Genomic DNA, 13,248 nt, shown 5'->3' on the forward strand with positions numbered 1-13,248 from the left:
ACAAACAAAACGAAAGATGCACTATTTTGCCACCTCTCACTGACAACTTTTGACAGTTTTTTATGCAACAGAAAATCTCACCATAAGAAAATGGAATCGAGTTGCCCAAAACCAAGATAGGATTTTGTAGGCAGCAATAACATGACCCCATAGGTTCAAACGGATCATCCATAAGTGCCATGGTCTCCGAGTTAGGCTATGTCAAAGTTTGACCATTTTTTCCACTTTGAGTGCTCAAGGGAAAATGTCGCTACGAGGTGGCTCGTAATGATCGGATGCCTTGGGGAGAAAGACAAGAGCACACCTAGTGTAAAACCAGCCACTTGAACATGCTCACACTGATGGTTCATTCCCACGACAAGTAGAATGAAAGATGGACTATTTTGCCACCTCTCACTGATGGTTTTTGATGCGACAGAAAAAATCTCACCACAAGAAAAAAAAATGGATTTGCCCAAAACCAAGATAGGATTTTGTAGGCAGAAATAAAATGACCCCATAGGTTCAAACAGATCATCCATAAGTTCCATGATCTCTGAGTTATGCTACATCAATGTTTGACTGTTTTTTCTACTTTGAGCGCTCAAGGGAAAACGTCGCTACGAGGTGGCTTGTAATGATCAGATGCCTTGGGGAGTGAGACAAAGGCACACCTAGCATAAACCCGGACACCTAGACATGCTCACACTGACAGTTCATTCCCATGACAAGCATAACGAAAGATGCACTATTTTGCCACCTCTCACTAACAACTTTTGACGGTTTTTGATGCAACAGAAAAAATCTCACCATAAGAAAATGGAATCCAGTTGCCCAAAACTGAGATAGGATTTTGTAGGTGGTGATAAAAAAACCCCATAGGTTCAAACGGATCATCCATAAGTGCCATGGTCTCTGAGTTACGCTATGTCAAAGTTTGACCATTTTTTTCGCTTTGAGCGATCAAGGGAAAACGTCGCTACGAGGTGGCTCGTAACGATCAGACACCTTGGGGAGTCATACAAGGGCACACCTAGAATAAACCCAACCACCCAAACGTGCTTGCACTGACAGTTTGTTCCCACGACAAGCAGAACGAAAGATGCACTATTTTGCCACCTCCCACTGACAACTTTTGACGGTTTTTTATGCAATAGAAAAAATCTCACCACAAGAAAACAAAATTGAGTTGCCCGAAACTGAGATAGGATTTTGTAGGCAGAAATAAAATGACCCCATAGGTTCAAATGGATCATCCATAAGTGCCACTGTCTCTGAGTTAGGCTACGTCAAAGTTTGACCATTTTTTCCGCTTTGAGCGCTCAAGGGAAAACATCGCTACGAGGTGGCTCATAACATTGGACGCCTTGGGGAGTGAGACAAGGGCACACCTAGCATAAAAATGACCACCCAGATGTGCTCACGCTGACTGTTCATTCCCATGACAAGCAGAATGAAAGATGCACTATTTTGCCACCTCTCACTAACAGCTTTTGACGGTTTTTGATGCAACAAAAAAAATCTCACCATAAGAAAATGGAATCGAGTTGCCCGAATCCGAGATAGGATTTTGTAGGAAGTGACAACATGACCCCATAGGTTCAAATGGATCATCCATAAGTGCCACCTAGATGCGCTCGCATTGATGGTTCATTCAACTCTTCTTTTATAGGTGATAAAATGATGAACTTCACTCCATAAGCATGAAATGTCTTAATTGGTTCTTGAAATGATGAACTTCACTCCATAAGCATGAGTTTATGAAATAATAACTTCACTCCAGTCTCTTCACGCATGAAGGACTCAAAGCAAATTCACTCAATCAAAATATAGAATATCAACATTACTGGTATCAATACTTGGGTATACACAATATGAGAAATAGATAGTTTAAAAGTATACTCCATATGAGTTACAAGTAATGAACAAATTGGATCACATTTCAAGACATATACACAACTAACAAATTTGATCACATTTCAATAGCAAATAACTAAGTTTTAGGAATATCATGTTTCATATATATCAATGAACAAATTGGATCGAATATCAAGTTTCATATATATCAAAATGAACAATAATCATGTACATATATCAAAAAATGGCATAGATGCCAAATCAATAATAGTTACAAAAATGTGGCATGTGTCATGTCTGTCAAAGTCGATATATACATATACAAATGTCGAATATATAAAAAATTGGCCCTTCAATGACCACAACTATAACTATATGTCTCTATCCGTATCTATGACTGTGACAGATCATCAAAATTGAGCCTCTTTGAAGCAGTACGTGGCTGCAAAAGGACAATTCAAATGTCTAATCAGATATATTTTCTCAATATAACATCAAAATAACTAAATACTGAACTCTAAATTGTTTGAAGTTGAAATGTTGATTACCTCATCTTTGTCTTCTACAATTTGGTGAGGCTGAGGATCTGTGGGATGTCCTATAGGAGGCTGTAACTGGTAAAACAACATTAATACATGTTAATGACATATATGTCAAATAACACATAATAACTAAAAATGAATAGACTAAAAAACTAAAGCATACCGGAGCCTCAGATGGATGTGTTGTGGTCATAGAAGGCAAAGTCACAGATGAATTAGTTATGACCATTTCCTATATCCATGGTAAGTGATTCAAAAGGAGTTAACTAGACGGTTTCAACTCCATTGTGCACTTAGTGAAAAGGAGTTGATCTAAGACAAACATACCTTTTTCCTTGGTCATGTTGGATCCCATAATATACGTGTAGGACTTCTACTGAAATGGAATGGTAGAATAATAGTAGGAAGTTTGCAAGGGGCCTGTAATAGTTTAAAGACAATCATACAAGTTAATAACCCAAAGTTGTTGACAACCTAGATAAAACAAATATTTTTAATATATGTAGAAAAAATGCACACCGAAGCCTCGTATAGTTCTCTTGTAACCTTAGGAGGCCTTGTCGAATCTGATGCAGCTATTACCATTTCCTGTATGAAAAATGATAACATATGATATAGACATAAAAGGATTTAGTTATTTTGAACAAGCAAGAATGCAATCCAAAGTGAATATGAAGATATCACCTCTTCCCTCTACTGAACCTCATCGACATCAGGTGCATTCATTAATTTTGTAAACCCCATATGTTTTTGTATATAGAACAAATAAATTAAGTGCATTTATCAATATCTACATATACATGTTTAATCATAATACATTTCAACAATTGAATTTAAATTGTAGTGAATTACCTTCTATCATTTGGGTGTCCGAGAGGATATCTTTTTCTGCCTTGGAGTGCTAGAGGATGGCTTTCTCACACGAGATGTCCTCAAGGAAGGTGGGGTAAACTAATGGAAAAAAATTAACATAAGGGAAAAGGGCATGTATTTAATATATCACTTAAGTAAAAAATACATAAATCTAAATGGTACCGCATAGCTATCTTGGCCAAAGTCAATGGCTGAAAGCGTGATATCATCAAGTTGGGACATCTCAGCCACTGATAAGCCCTACAAAATATCAAGTAATGATACATGTAATTAACAAAATATATTTTGAATCCAATGTATTATTATATTTTTAACAAATTTACAAATCTTTACCTCTGGTGGCAAAACTACTCGTGACTGTGGAGTTGACTGAATAGTATGTGGTGTACTTCCACCACCTGTTGCACCCTGCAATGCATTTTATTTATATGTCACTTTAAATTGTTCTAAAAATAAAAATTCATTTCTTTTTATAAGATTTAGTCACTTAATTCATAACATGTCATAAACAGAATTAAACGCACCTGTGTCTGATAGAGAGGGTACAACATATTGAGAAGGTCATCGGTGAGGGCCACATCCTCTGCAGTGGAAGCATGGCATCTACTCCCACAACATGTACACGAATGAGATGTCCCACCATCCTCATCCGCATTAGTGTCTACACTAGAACATACACCCTGGCAGGTGGGGCACATATGCTGAATGGGCTGGCTCATGCCAAATGATGCATGAGGTGCTGCTGATGAAGGAGGTGTTGCTGAGGAAGGAGGTGTTGTTGATGAAGGAGGTGTCACTGATGAAGGAGGTGTTGTAGGTGCTAGTACATCCTCTGCTCTGACCAGCTGCGTCCCATGCTAAACAATGACATCAGTCAATGATGCAACTGCCTGAAGAGTCTATAATTCCATAGACTCTTTCAAGGATATAGGGACAGTGACATGAACCATGGGTTTAGGAGCTGTACACCTCCTATGTTGTGGATCTACCACCCTATGGGCCCTAGGTCTATCCTGGGCAGAGCCTCTCCCTCTACCCTGAAATTGTTGGATGTCAAAGTAATTTGACTTCTTATCGAGGATAAACTCACAATACAACTTTCTCAAAAAATATAGAGGCACCTCCCAATTATTACAAGGTGGTTGGTCAAAGACCATATACCACCTATACCAAAAAGCATCTTTCAACCTAGCATGAACACACCAATGTATAGGAAACCGAGTTGTATTTAGTTCTAGGTTGTTACTAGTAACAGGATCAGTGAAAAGAGCACATATGTCAGCTTTAACTATGACCTTTTTCTTCACTTGATCATATGACAACCCATCCACATAAAATGTTCGACATCTATCCCTCCATGAACCCCATTTTGTAACCTCCCTAGATACCTCATTTGCACTATTAGCCATTGTTTCTAGTGTTCTGGCAAGGGTTGAGTGGTGCTTAAGCTTAGAGGTCCTCAACCTATTCACCAATATAGAAATTTGGGTGCTATTTTGTGTAAGGTGATTGATGAGATCCTCTTGTGTGGCATCTAAATGATCTAATGGAGGACGTGGAGGGTTTCGAGGTGGTGGTGGTTGTTGAGGAGCAGCATTTTCAGGATTTTGAGGGTTTTCTTGTTTCTCTTGTGCAATGTTAACAGGGTTTTCTTGTGTTGCTTGTGCAGGAGGAGGTCTTTGAGGAACTTTTGGTTTTTTTAATTATTTTTTCTCTAGGCTTGGTGTTACCAAGCCTAGCATGTTTTTGAAATTTTAGAACCCGTACGAGTTATGAAAAATTTTGTTTTTTTGCATGTGGCCACTTTTTTGTTGACCATCTTGGTGCACTTACCCCCTTGTACTCACCAATTTCAAAATCCACCCATGCTTGTTTGTCAACCAATACATGTTGGCCCCGGTTGAGCCATGACACCTTCTAGGGTGTGAGGTGAGGTAATCTTTTTAGTTTAAGTTTGTCCACCATTTCAACTAAGACAATATTCTCAGTGGAACCTGAATCTACAATCACTTTAAAAATATTTCCATGTGACCTACAAGTGGTCCTAAACAATCTTTTCCTTTGTGGTGGCTCTTGAGCTTGGGGTATCTTGAGCATTGTTCTCCTCATCATCAATTTTTCTCCCTCTCTCACTAGGCTTGCTTTGTTGATTGAAGAAGTTACACTCTAAGTGTCCTCCTCTTGCAACAATTGAGTTCTTCTTCCCCCATGTATGAACTTGTGGATCTTGAGGCTTTTCCCAGGCACTTACTCATGGTATGCCCAACTTGATTGCAATGATAACACCTATCGGTGAAAACTGTATTTCCTCTACCTGAGTTTCCAAAACTACCCCTAAAATTGCTCCTTCCTCTATAGGATCCTATAAATGTTGCTCTCTGAGAGTCTCCACTGCCTTCTTGGCCTTTATTCTCTTCACTTCTTGATGATTGCTACCCTCTACCAAAGTTCCCTCTACCTCTGAAATTCTTTCCACCCCTATGTTTCTAGTTTTGTTCACTCCTCCTTTTGATCTTCTCTTCTGCCCTTAGGGCCAATTGAAAACACTTATGGATAATGTATGGTGTGACGATACTTATTTCATCTTGTATATTCTGTCTAAGGCCATTCATATACCTAGCCAACTTCTCCACCTCACTTTCATGCTTCCTAGACCTCAAACTGAGCTTATGGAACTCTTCAGTGTATGCATTGACATCTAACTCCCTTTGTTTCAAATTTTGCAGTCTCTTATGAATTTGAACTTCATAATCTCTTGGAAGGAATTGTGCCTTAAGTATGATCTTCATACTCTCCCATGAAGTTATCTTCTTTTTGCCTTCTTGTATCCTTTCTTCTTGCATCATATTCCACCAAACCAATGTTGATCCTCTCATTCTCGATTTGGCCACATTAACTCTTTTCTCTTCTACTACCTCTTTGTAATCAAAATGATTATTGCGAGCTTCTATCCAATCTAGCAACTCTTCTCCATTGAGGTTTCCTCCATATGTGGGTAATCCATCCAAATTGTCCTTAGAAATGGATTTGACTGCATCTAGGAATAACTTTTGGTCTTGAGGCATCTAGCTACTGTTGTTGGTTCCTCTCCATCTTCCACTTCTTCATCAGTTTCATCACCCCATTTTGTCTTAACCTTTCCCTTCTCCTTCTTTACCTCTTTGGTTCCTCTTCTTCCTTCTACATCCTTCAATCCTTCTATCATCTCAGTGACCATTTGTCGGATGGCTTCTGGAGTCATTGCCTTTGGAGGTATTGAACTTGCTTATGATTCTTCACAATCTGACATACACCAAATCTTTTAAATAATGGCTCCGATACCACTCTGATGCAGAGAGTCTTGGAGCCCATTTGTTTCACCTTCTTGAGTGACTTGTCCTACTCAACCCTACTGCTACTCAAGTCCTTCCTATGGCACTTGGTAAGGGTTATGACAATGAGACCTCCAAGGCCTTAACCTTATTGACTTTCCTCTTAGGTATAGCCAATGGTTTCTGGACAATCAGCTCCTCCACTTGAGGCTGTCACCTCAGTTATTCACACTCACCTCTCATGGGCTCCTACCACTCTTGCTAGGATCTTAACACACCAACTCTTCTTATGGTTTCCCTATGCATTAATAAGGTGTCTTCATTTTTTTTTGAAGTTTAATACTCACCAACTCCATCTCCATGATTTCTCAAGCCTTCTAGGTCTCTATCAACACCTTAATAGGCCTAATTGCATTAGCCCTCCTTAAGTGGTGTTTGGGGATTAATTTACAAAAGTCCCAAACAAGCCTAGGAATAAATCATGGATCCGGATACCCTTTTGGAAGTTATAGACAATACTCAAAAATTGCATCTGGGTTATCCATACAGGTGCGGTTTCCAATGCTGCACTATTTTGTGGGGTTTTGGGCTTAACCAATGGATTGACAAAATTGGTCTAGAACCTTTCACCAGTAAAAAAACTGCTCTAAAAACCTTGGAAACCTTTAAGGACACTCTTAGGTATTTCCATACATATTCCACTTGGACCTACATCAATCTCCAAGTGCCCACAACCACACTTTGCTTACTGTCTTAACTCACCTACTCCTAGTCGTGAACCTAGGTCTTCATTGTTTCTCCTCTTCCTAGACCTGCAACATCATACACCCTATTCCAAACCTATGTACATACCCTAACCTATAATTCTTAATGATTTGAACCTAGTTCCATCAAAAAATGCCTAGGCTAGAGCCATTTCTTGCTCTTCAACCCTACTTGCAAGGGTTTTGCTCCTAGTTGCAAAGAATGAGAGAAATATTTACAACTTGGAACAATCAAACCTGAAAATAAAATTTAGTGAAATAAAATACAATGAAAAAACAAAGATGGCAATGAGTTTACACTGTCTAGTCTGTATTGGACCATACAAGCAATGAAAACAAGACAAAATTATCAAAAATTGGTGGAAACAAGATTGTTTCACGTGCCAAAAAATTGCTCTTGCATTTCCAATTGTCCAACCCATACAATGAATTAAAATTTTTCTTATATCCATTAGTTTAGTTGGTTCAACCAACTACCTAACACCCATAACCAAAAATGCAACTTTTGCAAGAAATTGCAAAATGTTGCCAAACAACTTTTTGACAACTTTTGCTCCAGGATGTAATTTTGCATTCTATTGCATTCTAAGACTCTTGAAGGTCCTAAAACACCTTACAAGACCTAAAAACAACTCAATTGACTCCTAATTCATGAATACATTCATCTAGAGTATTTTTCCTGTGAACTACCTAAGCAACTCATTTCTCAGGCTAGCAGCATCCTGAGCACAATTGACTCAAACCAAAATTTGGACAACTCAACCGTGGCTCTACTGAGTCCTCAATGGTTGGTCCATTATTAGATCACACATTAACTCACAAAACTAAAAGAAAATCAAATCTTACATTCTTGGAGTGCTAGGTGCCCTGCACCAATAGCTCTCTCACCTTCTCTGGCCATGTATATTTTAGGTCAGGAATGTTTAAATAAAGATATCAAGACTTCCTTAGGGGAAAGGAGATCTCCTAGAATTACGAAGCTTATGGTTGTGACAAAAATTGCAACAACACTTGAAAAAAACCCTCGATGAAGAAAAAAAGAGGAACATTTAGAGTATTTCAATTCTAATGAGGAAGTTAGCAAGGATAGTGAGAATACAATGGAGTAACCATTAAATCTAATTCTTGAAGGCTATCTTACCTAGCCCCAAATGTACAATACTCACTCAGGAAAAGCCATGGAAGGTCTTAATATTATTAAAACATATGGTGATGAGGAGGAAGAAGAACAAAAAGATAAAACAACTATGGCTAACGAGAAAAATTGGCTAGTTTTAATGGTTGAACTTGAAGACCTAACGAGAAGGGTTGAAAATCTATAAAACCCTAAGGAGTGCATGGGTTGTGAGAAAATTAGAGAAAATAATTACTACCTTGGAGAGGGTCGTGGAATACTTAGTGAGAATTAACAAAAATTTCATGCACAAAAATATGATTGGGATAGTCACTGTGCAAATAAAAATCGAAAGAAGAATGCAAAATAGAACAAAACAAAGGATACAAATAAATGAAAGAAGATTGTAGTGGCCACTGCTTGGGAGGAAACCCTAGAGAAAATGGTTGTGAATTGAGACTCTATTTAGTAGATTCTTTTATGTTTATAGTGTTGTTTTGTGCTTTTGGCTAATGTTGTTTCCTTTATGTTGTCTCTAGACTCTATTCAACTAGTTTAGTTCATTTTTTTTTATCTAGTTGGATCATATTGTGTTTCTTGTTGGCTTTTCCTCCAAGCCTTTGGATTTGTTAGTCTTTTTTGTTGCTACTTTGTAAGGGGGGTTGGGGGGCCTTCCCCCACTTATCTTAATAAAAAATAATTGTATGGATTAAAGTAGGAAGGAAAGCTCAATCAATTATTGAGGTCAAATATCTCATGTTTCAATTATGTGGCTTGAGTGTTTCTATTAAATGTCGTGTAAACTTTGTTGCCTCTAATTCCTAGAAAGGGAAATATAGGGAGGGCCATCACAAATGAACCCTCAAGGATTATATATATGTGTACATATCTATCTTTTTATGTAAGCTAGTAATATCTTGTGCAATATTATATGTTAAGTAGAGATACTACCCTTGCTATGGTTAACTTTATGAAACTATCTATTCTAATTCAAATAAAAAAAATTGGTCAATGAAGAGGAGTTCAAGGCTTAAAGAGATGTAAAATATATTTCCTAGTAAAAAGAAATATTATAAAGTTGATTAGATATCTAATTCTATTTGTGCCTAAGTTACGATTCTTCCAATTCTACCATCATCCTTTTGCATTTAATCAATCTAGAAATGTTATAATTTAGTACTAGCTAATCTTCTAATTTCATAATTTGATATCTTAGAGATTACATATTCAACAATCCTTACATTTTAAATTTTTCATATGGTAGTTATGATAGGCATTACGTTTTTGTCAAGGATAAGTTTTTTAAGGATCCTAGATATGCATTTTTTTTTTCAAGCTTCTCTAAAAGTCCAACACTAGAAAATAGATTTTCTTGCAAGTCATCACTGACCAAGAAAGCACACAAATCTTTTAAAATCCTTACCTAGAAGTAACCACTGACAAAGAAAGCACGTGTACATATTTAATTTCTTTTTTCAGTTATTCATCATCAATGTGACATCCTTGTGACACTATATTTTATGCTCCTATTCAATCACTATAGTAAAATTTGTTGCTCTTGATCCAAGAAGGTCAATCACACATATATAATCATAGTTAACTACAAAATTAGGATAAGGATAAAAGATGTACTAATCATAACCATCAACTAGTAAGGGAATAAAAAAATTGTAATGTAAATATAAATTAATTTCAAAAATATATATATTTTTATTGAAATTTTCAGAAAAAATAGATATAATACTTGCTCATATATATAACTCACAATCTGATTCTAATTACGTTTATGTTAAATACACTTACATTTTGAGACAATAGAACAGTAATTTCTTGGATAACGAACATAACGGACCCAATATTTCCAAGACAAGGTCCAAGTTGAATGATTAAAATACAACAATCGTTCATCCTTTGTATCTACATCTCCTTTTTGTAAACTGCAGTCTCATTTGGTGACAATAGAGTAGTAATTTCTTGGAGAGCAAACATGGCACACCGAATCTTTCCAAAACAAGGTCCAAGTTAATCATTCAACGTTCAATGGAGTTGATTTATTATTCGACATTCAAGTTAGTTGTTTTACTCATCGACTATGACCATTTCTTGCGTGCCTTTGAACGGCCCATTTCTCGTGCAGCCCCTATAATTTTTTATATTTCCTACGGAGATAACACGTTCTTTCCGTCTTCGCAAGCCCAACTCAATTTTCACTGGTATATAAACAGCTAGAGAAAGTCATATGCACACCAAGATACAAACATACTAAACAAGAAATTCAGAATTGGGTATTCCAAGAATGAAGGCGATAGATGTTGAGGTGACTGTGCCCAGCTATCTGAGGTGCCCCATCACGCTGGATCTGATGAAGGATCCTGTGACTCTCTGCACCGGCATTACATACGATCGCCATAGCATCGAAACCTGGTTAGATGCCGGCAAAAACATCTGCCCGGTCACAAACCAGATTTTGCATACTCAGGACAAAATCCCAAATCACGCTCTCCGTCGAATTATTCAGGATTGGTGTGTGGCCAACAGCGGCCAGGGAATCGAACGAATTCCTACGCCCAAGGCGCCTCTCGATCCCGCCCACCTCAATGCAATTCTCGCGGAGATTTCGTCCGGGGAGAAGGAATCCATACGGAAGCTGAAGCGATTGGGCAGGGAAAGTGATAGGAATAAAAAATGCATTGCCTCTTCAAATGCATCCTCTGTTCTCGCATCCGTTTTTGCTAAGCACAGCACTGAGGCTTTGAATCGTTCGCAACGGTCTGTAGAGATTTGTGAAGAGGCTCTGGGGGCTCTCACTATGACTTTACCCCTGACTTCCCAGGCCCTGGATTCGCTTGCCTTATCTGATGCCATTGCTTGTCTTGTATGCAATCTCCGAGAGGGCAATCCCGAGGCAAAGAACAGTGCTGTTACGATTCTTCGGGAAATGGTTTCCAAGGATAAATACAGAGACATGGCTGGGAAAAGAGAGGGATTGGCAGAGGGTTTGGTGAAGCTTCTGAGAGAGCCCATAAGCCCAGCGGTGAGAAAAGCAAGCCTGGCCATAATATACAACATTGCACTGAGGAAAAGATACATGAGCAAGGTCGTGGAAGCGGGTGCTGTTCCTGTATTGGTGGAGATGCTTGTAGATGGAGATCGGAGCATATGTGAAAGGGCATTGTTGGCGCTAGACGTCCTTTGCTATTGCACAGAGGGCCGAGCTGCGGCTTCTGCGCATGCTTTAACTCTACCAGTGGTTGTTAAGAAATTGTTGAGAGTGTCTGAGTCGGCTACCGAATTGGCAGTCTCTATTTTGTGGAATATTTGCCAGAATTCATCCAACTGTGGGGCTGTGTGGGAGGCGCTGCATGCAGGAGCCTTCGACAAGTTGCTGTTGACAGTGCAGGTGGGATGCTCTGAGACAACGAGGAATAAAGCAAGCAAATTACTTAAACTTTTCAACGCCTACCCACAGGATTGGGAATGTGCAGAGACACTCCATTTGTATCAGTTAAAGCGTTCCTTCTAAATTTAAGTCATCAGGCAACCTATTCTCATCGACAAGGGAAGAAGTTATCTATCCTAGCAATGCACAATTTTGTGGGGGACTCTTTTGAGGACTATTTTAAAAAGATCTTTATTTACAAGATATTGGTTACAATTTAAAATCTTAAAATATTAATAATTATAAATCAAATATAATAAGAATCATACAAATAAAGATTTAATAGATTACAAAAATAAATATGGAAAAATTCTTTCACATAATAAAATCTTATAAAGTTTCATTTTATTAAAAACATTTATAAAATATAATTCATTAAAAATAGATTAAATTTGGGGATACTTCTCCTTACTTTCACATGGCAAATAATACTTTATGTGTATAATGATATAACTCACTCTAAAACTTCAAATTCATTCTCTATCAAATGAGAGAGAGAACCTCTTTAAATATAGGAGAAAGAGTGGAAAATACCTAAAAGGGTTTTACGGGAGTGAGCTGCATAGTTGAACACTCTAACTTTGTGCCTCATAAAATCTTATATGGATATTTCAAATTACTCTCAATTTAGTGCAACTGTTTACTTGTCAAGTCGCCTACTTGAAAAAACTTGTTTTTGAGTCAACATGGTCAAATGTGATGCCTCATCAACATGTTTTTTTGCTAAGGTGTCCAAAATAGTCACCCAAAAAGTAAGACCAATAGTTGTGCACTAGGTCATGTTAATTGGTGCACTGATGTAGCATCACACAATTGGTTGTTTTTTCAGATTGCTGAAATCTTTTTGGGGATAAGTATTTACTAGACTCTTTTTGTGCTCTAGTAAAGGACTTATTGTTCCCAACTACCATCTGCAATATTGGACCCTACTCCACTAAGGGCTCCTTTTCCCTAGTCATAGTTATTGAAAGCAACCTGTAGCATCGTAAATTGTACGCACTCGCTAGGGTGGTACAATTTCGCACCTAGTTTAGCACCCGCCTTAGTGCATTTTGCATTCTGCATTGCATTTCTCCTTAAGCACTTAATTAATCAAATTAATTAGGTCTAAGGTCTTACTTCATCATGCTCTACATCATAAAGTTGGGCCCTTTCACTAAAGCGCGCCCTTCGCATTTTATTCCTCCAATACACCACTTAATCAAAAACCCTAATTAAGTCCTATTTCGAACTTGGGGGCTTGGTTTCGGGGTCAAAACATCTCGAAATCACCTGTAACTTCGGGATTCTCTCTAAAATCATCATATCCGACGGCCCTGAAAATTTGGTGAAAAGTTGTCGGGACCATGGCGCCCATGCAACATGGTCC

General features: G+C 38.0%; 1 protein-coding gene across 1 annotated transcript; it reads left to right on the forward strand.

Moving 5' to 3' along the window:
* Positions 1 to 10,736: 10,736 nt before the first annotated feature.
* Positions 10,737 to 11,963, forward strand: LOC131054432 (U-box domain-containing protein 21-like). The gene has a single exon (XM_057988946.2). The coding sequence runs from the start codon at positions 10,737 to 10,739 to the stop codon at positions 11,961 to 11,963; it is 1,227 nt and encodes a 408-aa protein (XP_057844929.2).
* The last annotated feature ends 1,285 nt before the right edge of the window (positions 11,964 to 13,248 follow it).

The sequence above is a fragment of the Cryptomeria japonica genome, chromosome 10 (assembly GCF_030272615.1).
Source record: "Cryptomeria japonica chromosome 10, Sugi_1.0, whole genome shotgun sequence".
Classification (NCBI taxonomy): Eukaryota; Viridiplantae; Streptophyta; class Pinopsida; order Cupressales; family Cupressaceae; genus Cryptomeria; species Cryptomeria japonica.

Excerpts from the sequence above, each read along its gene's own strand:
- LOC131054432 (XM_057988946.2), top strand. The coding sequence starts at position 10,737 with ATGAAGGCGATAGATGTTGAGGTGACTGTGCCCAGCTATCTGAGGTGC.